Below are 11251 nucleotides of genomic sequence, written 5' to 3'. Positions count from 1 at the left end.
ACAATGAAGATGGGAATAGCCCTGATGCCAAATCCTAAAGAGGAGCCAAGGGGACAGGACAGGTGTGGCAGGTGTCAACTTTTGGACTGTGAGACTTGCTTCTGTCACCTGGAGGATGTAAGACCCAGTGACGATGGAGAAGGAGTCCTTGCTGACAATGTCTGGGGTGAAGACATGACCACTCAGCAGTGTGAATAGGCCCAAGACACCGAGCTGTGAGCTCCCCAAGGCACAGAGAGAGCTGCGGCCACGCGCCACTGTCCTCAGCGCCAGGAGAAAACTGCATCCCACATTTCCTCCTCCTCCTTGCCTTCCACCCTCGGGGGCACCACTGTTTGAGAGGCCCTCAGACGGAGCGGAACAGGCGCCAGAGGAAGCCATACGCACTGACAAGGGCGTGGAATGAACGATCACAGGTCAGGAGACGGTAGCACGAAGGGAGACCAAGCGAAGAGCCAGGCCTTCCTAATGAGGGAGGCTTGGTGAGAGAAACAGCAGATAATTAAATAAAAGCTCATAGAAGCTGCATGAAGCTACGCAATTAGAGAATAAAAAAGGAACTTGAGTACATTTTTTTAAAATTCTGAATTGAAAAATTCAGTTGCAGAATTACAAAAAGAATTGATTCAACTGAAAACTGAGTTAATAATCTAAAATATCAAGTAGAGTAACTATCCCACTACACAAGAGCAAAAAATACAAAGAAAAAACATGAAAAGAAGAAGAGACATGAGGATAGAGCCAGAAGTAAGATGCAAAATGCAGAGTTTCAGAAGGAGCTGCACGAACAGAACTAGGAGAAGCAAAAATGTAAAAAGGAGGAAATACTCTGAGTTGAAAAAGATATAAATTTTTAAATTGAAAGGCACATATAGTGTCAGCAGGAATAATGAAACAAAAGATATACACCTGGTAAAATCTAGGGACTGAGGATAAAGAGATTTGCTTGCGGGCTTCCAAACACAGCAAGAAGGTTAGTTTCAAAGGCAAGAAATCAGAGCAGCGTCAGAGTTCTCATCTGCAGCTTTGGTCACCAGAAGACACTGGAACTATATGTATGTAGTTTTTCAAGGAAAGCATTGTGATGCAAGAATCTCACACTATCCAATAAAATATTCAAGTGAAAAGAGAAAGACTTTTTCATCTCAAGGAGACTCATGTCGTATGCCACCCAAGTATACTTCTAAGTAAATTACTTAACAGAGTAATCTAATTAAAAAAAAACAAACAGAACAAAAAATCTCAAGGTAAGATAAAATATTCAAAGAGTAGGAGTCAGTCAAAAAAATATTTATGGAGTCCCTATTTTGTTCCAGCATAAAGTGGTGAATAAGACAGAGCGTCTGCCCTCTGGAAGCTCCTGATCAGGTACTAAGTGTTGTGAAGAAGATCGAGTGGTGTAATGAGGAGGAGAGAGAAGGAGAAGCTGGAGCTGCGTTGGCAGAGTGGGGATGGCGTTTGAATCGAGAGCTGAGTGTAACGAGGCGACTGTGCATACTTTTAGAAAAAGAGCATTCTGAGTGGAAGAAACAGTCTCTGAGAAGGAAATAAGCTTGGTGTGTTTCGCTCATTCAGAAAGAAAACCATGGTGGTTGGGCATAGGGAACTGGGGCAGGAGGAGGTCATGTGGCAGAGACCGCCATGAACACTGAAATCCAGGTTCTTCCTCTCATTCCAGAGCACTGGGCTAGAGCACGGTTCCCAGCCTCCCTGGAAAGTGGTGTGAACAGAAATGATATTCAATTCTGCCTCATAAACACCACCCATAAGCACTCATCCCTGCTCGTTTTCCCTTTCCAGCTAGTTAGAATGGAAAGGACACCCAGGGAGGCTTTGAAAGAGAGGCACATGTTGAAGATGATGGCAGCCTGTATCTCTGAACGACTATCTATAGAACAATAACTCTACCAATCTGTTCCCCTGCCTTCGTGCTGGTATGTGAGCAAGAAACAAACACCTACACTGTCCGAGCCACGTCTACACTGTCTTGGGTAAACGTTTTATAGCAGTCAGCACGCTCTGACCATCACAGGTAGGCAGGGTGTGTGGGACCATGGTACAGAGTTTGAATTGCTCTCCAAGTGTAATAGGCAGGGCTAGGGGTGTAATGGGTATGGGAGCCTCCGGGTAGAAGTTGAGGAAGGAAGTGACACAATCAGATTCATATTCTAGGATTTAGGGGCAAGGCTTCTGCTCAATCAAGAGGCCATTGCCGTAGTCTTGGAGACAGACCACTGTGACTTGGAGTGGAGCTTCAGGAATTGAGAGGCTATGACGTGATTGAATATGGAGAGATTTTGGATGTGGACCTGACGTTTTAGATACGGGCTATGTCAGAAAGAGAGGAATAAGGATGACTCATGCGTTCGAGGTAATTTACTGAGATGTGGACAAGTGCAATAGGGAGCAAATTTGAGGAATGGGAAACCCAGATTTGTTTGCTCTGGTTAAATCTGAGCTGTCTATTAGACAACCAAGGGGAGATGGTCAATATATGAATCTGGAGCTTCAAACAGGCAATTAAGGTTGAGGAGAGAACGACGAGAAGCATCAGTGTCTGTTTCTGAAGCCTGTGCCTGGGATCTCTTAGGGGAGAGTGCTGCTAGAGAAGACTGAGGGCAGAGCCCGGGACCCTCCTGCACAGACTTCTGGTTGGTGAGGCAGAGCTGGCAATGGAGCCTGAGAGGCAGTGCCATCTGAGGGAGGAGAAAAGCCTGTCGAGTGCAGGTTCCCAGGAACTTGGTGGGTTTTTCCCAGCAATGTTCATCTGCCTGGGTGTAAGCAAGGAAAAACCAGAGAGTCGGTTTTAAATAGTTCGGGGCTTTTCCAGTCAAGTACTTAAGCAGAAACGCATTAGTTTCCTAGGCCTGCCGTAACTGGCTGGTGGCTTACAACAGCGGAACTTTATTCGCTCACAGTTCTTGAGGCCAGAAGTCTGAAATCAAGGTGTTGGCACGGTTGGATCCTTCCGGAGGCTCTGAGGGAGAGTTCATCCTAGTTTCTCGTGGCTGCAGGCATTCCTTGGCATTCCTTGGCATTCCTTGGCTTGTAGACACATAACTCCAATCTCTGCCTCTATCTTCTGCTCTGAGTGTTTCTGTGTCTCTTTTCTCTTCTCTTATAAGCACTTGTCATTGGATTTAGAGCCCACCCTAATCCAGAATGATCTCATCTCAAGATCGTTAATCACATTGCAAAGACTCTTTTTTCCAAATAAGGTCACATTTATAGATTCCAAGTGGTGTATCTTTTGCAGGGGCCACTATTAAACTCATTACAAGGACCAAGGGGCAAGTGAGTTAAAAGGATTTGTGAGGGAGACTATAGGGCTGGATCATGGAATCCAAGCTGGATGAGGACAGAAAGGAGGACATGGGAGGGTCATGGAGAGTAAAAAGTGGCGAGATCAGACTGGAGAAAAGCTGAGCAGAAGAACCAGACAAGGGAGCTGGAGAGATGGGGTGCAAGGGAGCCACGACATCACGGTGGCTGAGGGAGTCTAGTTATTGATGATGACAAAGTCTGGGGAATGGACACCTGAGTGAGTGACTGAGGTGACATCTGAGACACTCCACTGGAGGACAGGAGAGCACGAGACTCAGAGAATGTTGGCTGAGTCATCAACAGGGGTGATGAAGCCCCCAGAACGATGACAGGAATGGAGAAGGGGGACAGTGAGTCAGATGGCAGAAGCATCAATGAGTGAGCGGTGGGACAAAGGGGTGGGACAGCAGTCAGGAGGATTGAGCACGTGACAGTGATGGCCAAATCGGATAGATGACTGTGAGGGGATTGCCAGGGGCAGCACAAGGGATTAAAAGATAGAAAAACAGAAAAATAAGTTAGGAACCAAAATTCCAAAGGATTCCAACAAAACCCAGGAGTTGGTGGGAGGGAGATAGAGAGAATGGAGAAGAAAACACATACTAACCGCTTCGTTGTGGTGTGGGGTCTGTGGCTGGGATTAAATTGAATAAAAACTACATTAAAAAGTCTCCTCTTGGGAAATCGGGACATTAAGTATGTTGATAGAGAAATACAGACTTGAATATACTCTTCAAAACATATGTACCCACTAAAAAACAGAAACATCTAGAAAAGCTTCCAAATCACCAGAGGCCAAAATAGTAACTAAAAATAAAAACTCCATCAATGATGTAAAAATTGGTCAGGGAAAAAAGAAGGAACAAATAACACATAATAGTACAGAAAGCACAAAATGAGATAAAATAAAGCCAAATACTTCCTTTATTTCAATTATGGCCGCTGTATTTAATGTCCCTATTAAAAATAATGAGGAAAAAAATCATTAGACAGTCATTAAAAACAATCGCCATGGTGATTATTTCATGGGCGTACAGCTGTGCACTTTAAGCATGTATAGTTTACTATACATCAGTTATCCTCAATAAAATTGTTTTAAAGAAACTACAAGGACTGTAAGATTGGGTGAAAAAGCAAATTCCAATTTTACGCTCTAGGCCTGCACCTAAAAATGACTGAGAGAGGCTGTGAAGGGGCGTGGCAGGTGCCAACAGATAGAAAAGATGGACGGCAATATTGGTATCATATTAGGTGGATTTTGAAGTCACAAGTCTTGTAAAACAATATAGGTATTTTGCAATGATAAAAGGTGAAATCCGCAAAGATGTTCTAACAGACAAAAGGCTTTAATGTACCAATAATGTAACTCTAAAATATACAAAGCAATGACTTCCAGAAATACAACAGATGGGCAAATCCCCAAGCATATTAAGAAACTCTAACGCACTTCTCTCAGAACTTACAAAATCTAGTGGATAAATAATGAATTAAAACTATAGAGGGCTTGAGTAATTAACAAACTTGGCGTGATACACACACAGACATGGATCTTCATACTCAACAAATAGATAAGGCACACTTTTCAAACACCCTATGAATCTCCATTATATATTAGGACACGAGGAAAATGTCAGCTATTTCTGAAACAAACAGAAATCATACAACAAAACTAGAAAATGTCAAGAAAAACTTAGTCCATATAAAGTAAACAAACAAATAAAAGTCCACTTGGAAATCTTTTTTCTAAATCACCTGTGAATTAAAGAAGAAACCAAAACTGGAATTTTAATTAGGAAAAAATTGAGAAGATTACATATTAAAACCTTATGGGAATTAGCCAATTAGTGATATTTAGTAGAAAATGTGTAGCCTTAATTTTAGGTATTGGGAAACAAGGAAAATTTTAAATAATAAACTAAACATATAATTCAAGAAAATAGGACAAGTTCAGAATAAAATTAAACGAGATAGAAGGAAATAAAAATGAAAACAGAAAACTCTGTGGTCATAAATAATAAAAAGTTTGTTTTTGGGAAAAAGTGTAAAACAATGGAAAGGTTATATCTTTGACAAGGGAAAAGACAATAAATCCATCAGGAATGAGAAAAAAGATAAAATGACAAAAAATAAGAAGGTTTTAAAATTTTGACAATGTACTACGACAAACTACTTTGGAAATCTAAAGGTAGTGGATGATTTTCTAAGAAAATAATGTTACCAAAACTGACTCAAAAAGTTGAAAACCTAAAAAGACCCAAAACCAGAAAAAGTTAAGTCCCCAAAGATAATGTCTGTGAAAAAGCACTTGGCACATTGAAAATCCCGCGCAGTGGGAGGGGTGGAGACCGGGTGTCAGTCCTTGCTCTGCCACTCAGGGGTCATGTCACTTTGGTAGGGTTGACAGATTTAGCAAATAAAAATACAGTACATCCAGTTAACTTGGAATTTCAGATAAACAACAATTTTTCAGTGTCAATATCCCCATACTTACACTAAAAATTTATTCATCATTTATCTGAAATTCAAACTTAACTGGACACCTGTATTTTACTGGCAGTCCTAGACCTCAGGCAGATTACTGAACTTTCTTGTACCTGTTCTCTCATCTTTAAAATGGGGATGATGAGGATAATAATAATAACATAAACTTACCCCATAACGATAATGGGAGGACTGAGTCCATGTGGAAAATCTTTAGGGAAACATGGCACCCAGTAAGCACTATGTAAATGGTAGTGATTTTACTGAGAGCTGCTTTTCCTCCTCTCTCTCTCTCCAACAGGCATGTATTGGACACTGACTGAGTGCCTGGCCTAGGCGAGACACTGGGCAGACACACGCATGATAAAATTAAAAGCCACCCCACCCTCCCCCTGCACAACCACATATCGGAGGCGATTCTAGCTATCACGGCGCTAGGTCTTCCTCCCTTGAGCCCCAGGACCGGAGCACCACACAGCTGCGCGTTTCACCCAAGGGCCCACACCCACCCCGAGGGAGGAGACCCCCATCCTGCCCGCTGTTGGGAGCCTTACGTTCATAAATTGGGGCTCTCCCACTTTGGAATCAACAGCCTGTGGCGGTGTTTGGTGACTTTACGTCTTCCGGCCTCTTTAACGCAAACAGGCACCTAGAGACGATGCCGACTCTGTGTAAGGGCCTGGCATGCCACAGGCACCTGAGCTTCTCCTTACGCTGAAACACTGTTGAGACGGTCAAGCCTTGGGTGGTTTCGCCTGCACAGCCCTTTCCCTTGGGTTAACCTTTACGTTTGCTGTTCTCTGAGGAGAAACAGGAGTTAAGACAGACAGCAGCCTTGCCTGGTCTCCGCTCCCAGGCTTCCTTAGAGAGCTCCCGTCTCCCTGGGTCGTCGCCTTTCACTGGGAGGGAGGCCAGGCCAGCGAAACCGGACGGACGGAGAGCAGGCCTCTGCTCCCAGACCTGGGCCCTTCCCCTCGGGCCGCCTGAGCTCCTCCCGCAGGCCTCTCTGGGCAGCCGCGCAGGGCCACGCCCGGCTCGCCTCCGCCCCCTCCACTTCCAGGGGTCCCACCCCGTGGCATTTCTGCCGGGGCCGAAAGCGCCTCCATGGCCTCGTCTCCCTTTCGGGGGCTGTTCTGATGATGAAGTTCACCTCCCTGGACCCCAGACGTCTTCCTCCTTAGTCCCCGTCTGCTTCCCCGCACAACGACCTCTGCGTCCCCTGCCTTCAGTGATCCAGCCCCGCGCTCCGCAGCCTCCCAGGTAGCTTTTATTTACCCTTTGCAGTGACTGCTAAACACGCAGGGCTCTGCGCTTTGATAGTGGAAGGAAAGGGTCTATTTCTGCTCAAAGGAGAAAAGCAGCATCTTTTGCGTTCCCACCACGTGCCGGACACTAGGCTCAGCCCCTTTCCACGTATTTTTCTCATTTATTTCTCTAATAATGTGGTGAAAGAGATGTCAGTGTCTCCATTTGAGAAATTGAAAAACACGGGTTTAGAGAGTCTAAATATCTTGTCCAAGGTTGTACCCAAGTCAGTGGCAGAGCTGGAATTGAAATTGAAGTCTCTGACTCTAAGTCCAGCACCTTTTCCACCATCCCACGCTGAATGCTGCCTGGTGGAGAGTTTGCATTAATGTGTGTGTGTGTGTGCGTGTGAAGATTTTTAGAATGGCACCTAGATCTGGTTAATTCTGTTCTCTCTCAGCTTCCTGCTCTCCTTTCCTGCTCTCGGTTATGGATTTATGGCTTTTTCATCCTGTCTGTTCAACCCCATGGTCAGCCAGGCCCAGAACAGAGACCAGGAGCTAAGTAAAAGCAGTGTCGCCCACTGCCTCTCCCTGCCATTGTGTAACAGATCCCACAATAAAGTCCCAAATCTCCAGGCAGTGTCTGGCCCTCTCTGAAAGCACAGACTCTTTCTGAGTGGGAAGCAGCCAGACCGGGGCGCACCCTGGGCCTTGCCCTCTGCTGCCTGCACCCATCAGCCCCCAGGATCTCGTCTGCGTGCCCGCCAAACCCGTCTCTCTCCCTTTCATTTTATTTCTCTTCCACTCTTCCCTCCCCGTCTTTCTGTTAGTCGCTAAGACTGTCATAACACAGGACGACAGACTGGGTGGCTTAGGCAACAGAATTTATTTCGTCAAAAATCTAGGGGCCAGAAGTCCCAGATCAAGGTGTCGGCAGGGTTGTTTCTTCTGAGACGTCTCTGCTTGGCGAGTAGATGGCCGCGTTCTCCTAGTGTCTTCACATGCTCTTCCGTCTGTGTAGCTCTATGTCCTAATCTCTTCTTAGAAGTCCTTAAACCAGTTGTATGGGTTAGGGCCCACCCTAATGACTTCATTTTAACTTAATTACCTCTTTAAAGACCGTGTCTCCATTACAGTCACATTCTGAGGTGCTGTGGGTTAAGACTTCAACATGCGAATTTTGAAGGGCAAAACCCAACCCGTGACACACACTCTCTCTCTCAAATACGCACACACACAAATGCACACCTTTTGAAAGAAGGGAAATACTAGGTTGAGACTGAGGTTGTCCCTGTGTCACTGGGGATTCCTCAGTGCCTCAGCCACCTGCTCCTTATTAATGAGGTGGAGCGGCGGGTGCTGGCCCAGGGCTGGGGCTGGGAAGGGTTTCCGTGAGTGTAGACCACTTGCAAGGGATCCTGGAGCTTTCAGCCGGGGGTTTGTGGGCCTGGTGCATTCTCACTTGTGGGTGTGAAAAGGCTGAGAACAATGAGGGAGGAGAGTTGGGACCCATGGTTGAGCGGTTTCCATAACTGGATTTTTCAGATTTGTGTTTCCATTTCAACGGTCATCTAAGAACATTAACATAAGTACATCCTGAAACATCAAGATGACCCCCCAGATGCCAGGACTGCCGTGCCATTTCAGTGCCTACGTTTGTGTTCATTTCTACCGTTGTGTTACAGCCAAAGAACGCTATTTTAAGTGCTCAGAGCCAAAGAGAAAAGAACATATTTGAATCTATGCATAAATATAATGTTTATGCAAAGTGAAGGCCAAATAATGTCACGGCACATGGTATAAATTGGAGTCTAAGTTATTTAGTTGCTGGAACAGAGAAAAGAGGAGAATTGAGTCATCACATAGCACAATTAAAAACCTGACATTAGGAGGTAGTCACGTATCTTAACCCATCATTCATTACATTAAATTAACAATAATTTTAATGTTATTGGCCTTGTACTTAATCAATTTTTAAAATTGGTTAACCAAATTTTATAAGTTGGTTTAAATTTGTTAATTTGTTTTGGTTTTTATTTGTATGAGCCTATTAATATGAGAATTGGAATCTAGTTTTGTGTTTATACACATTTAAGAAATATGTAAAGTCCAGACTTATACTTCCTTAAGACACAGTAGATTGTATCAGACTGAGTCTCTGACTCACACAAAATGTAAGAGGTAGATTGCAATCCAAAATCAGATGTTTGATGGCATCAGAGAATAACCAAAGTGTCCGAGACTCACGTGGTGAGCCTATGTTCAACGTAGTTTTTTCTCCTTGAGTCATTTATCAATTCCCGGCGTGAGCAGAGACAGAACAGCAACAACAATGACATTGGCAGTAGTCCAGCGCTTACGGCAGTCTTGCTGGGCTGGACAGATGAAACTTGGAGTTTAAGCTACAGAGAAACCAGGACTGAGGCCCAAGACCCTGGAGAAAGAAGAACCCCAGAGAGGTAAGCTGATATTCCAGCTGGATCTCCCTTGAGTCATTTTCTGATTTCCAAGCTATGTGTTGGATGAGACACAGAGAAACCAAGGGGAAAGAAGCTGCCACAACAGTAAAAACCTGAGCAGGGAATGCTGTAGACTCTCAGTGCTGGGAGACAAAGCTTGGAGTTTGGGGCCTGCCGTGAGTAAGGCTCCGTAAACACTCAGGGGTTCAGTTGAGTCCCCAGAAAAGTTGTGTCTTAGGAGCAAGGGCAAACCAGAAATAGAAAGACCTCCCCAGAACCAAGATGATCTAACTGTATCCTAGCTGCTGCAAGAAGAGCTCTTATCCCCTTTCTGGCTCCAGCTTGACGAAACCAATTGTGGTGACATGAAGCTCTTCACCTACAACCTGCTGAGCCTGCGTGTGGGGGTGGGGCCCCATGGTTTCCCCCTGCACCTCCAGGCCACCAAGGTCCATATCAACCCTGAGGACTTCAACCCCGACTCTGTGGCACATATGATCCCCAAGGTGGAATGGGTGGCATTTCTGGAGGTGACCAATACTTTGCATCTGATCAAGCTTCCCAAAGGACCAATACACGGGCATGAGCGTGATGAGAAATTTCTGAGGAAGATGCACATACTGCAGGAGACAGATGTGTTGGAGGGAATCCTGCAACGTCCAGCATATGGACATATGCTCCCCATCAGCCACAGGATCCCCAGCATGCTGATGAGGAAACTGAGACCGAACCACGCCAGGAACCAACTTTTCATTCAGTGACCATGTGTATCTTTGTTTATGGATGTCCTGTTTGCTGTCTCTATCATGACCCAGTGACACACCAAACACACTTTTCCTTGAGCTTGGTATCAATATATATTTTTTTCTCATTAAAGGTTCAAAATGAAAAACTAGGAAGAAGAAGAAAACAGTGACAACTTATTCTTCTCTGGAGGAGGCAAAAATCATCTCAAGTCTCTAAAACTTTTTTTTTTTTTTTTTTTTTGCTGAGGAAGATTCACCCTGAGCTAACACCTGTGCCAGTCTTCCTCTGTTTTGTACGTGGGTCACCATCACAGCATGGCTGTTGACAAGTGGCATAGGTCCACACCCGAGAACTGAACCTGGGCCATCGAAGTGGAGTGCACCGAATTTAACCACTAGGCCATGGGACCAGCCCTCTAAAACTTTTTAAACACAATGTCCAGAATTAAATAAAAATTAACGGTCATGCTGGGAAGCAAGACCAAGTCTGTGAAATCCGAGAGAAAAATAGTCAATATCAGTAGGCCCACAGGCAATCCAGATATTGGAGTCATCAGACGTATACTTTAAAATAACTATAATTACTAGGTTCCAGAAAATATATAAAAATACAGACCGTTTGACCAGAGAATTATAATCTTAAAAAAAAAAAAAAAATCAAATGGGAATCCTGTACCACCAACCTCTCAACAGCTTAGTCTAGAAACCCAGGTCTTAGTTCTGACTCCTTCATCTTCCTCAGCCTGATACACTTCTGCTTCACTATCCATTACTCACTGTCACTTCCCTAATTAAGGCCGTCAACACGTCTCACCTACGTCCACACTCCACACCGCAGAATGAATTTCTCTACTGTAAATCTGACCGTTCCTCTTCATAAAATTGCAGTGGCTCTCCTATTGTCGTCAGAATCAACTCCAAGCTCCTTTCTGTGTTCTCCTGGGCCGTGCGTGACCTGACCTTGCCCTCCTCTGTGGTGTATATCTTGCTACTT

At 44.6% G+C, this 11251-nt stretch overlaps 1 protein-coding gene across 1 annotated transcript; it reads left to right on the top strand.

Annotated features, from left to right (window-relative positions):
* Window positions 1–9876: 9876 nt before the first annotated feature.
* On the top strand, window positions 9877–10272 carry LOC124227323 (multifunctional methyltransferase subunit TRM112-like protein). Its single transcript, XM_046641272.1, has one exon. The coding sequence runs from the start codon at window positions 9877–9879 to the stop codon at window positions 10270–10272; it is 396 nt and encodes a 131-aa protein (XP_046497228.1).
* The last annotated feature ends 979 nt before the right edge of the window (window positions 10273–11251 follow it).

This window comes from Equus quagga, chromosome 1, assembly GCF_021613505.1.
Source record: "Equus quagga isolate Etosha38 chromosome 1, UCLA_HA_Equagga_1.0, whole genome shotgun sequence".
In the NCBI taxonomy this organism is placed as follows: domain Eukaryota; kingdom Metazoa; phylum Chordata; class Mammalia; order Perissodactyla; family Equidae; genus Equus; species Equus quagga.
Note: the sequence above shows the minus strand (reverse complement) of the source record. Positions and strands in the feature narration are given on the sequence as shown.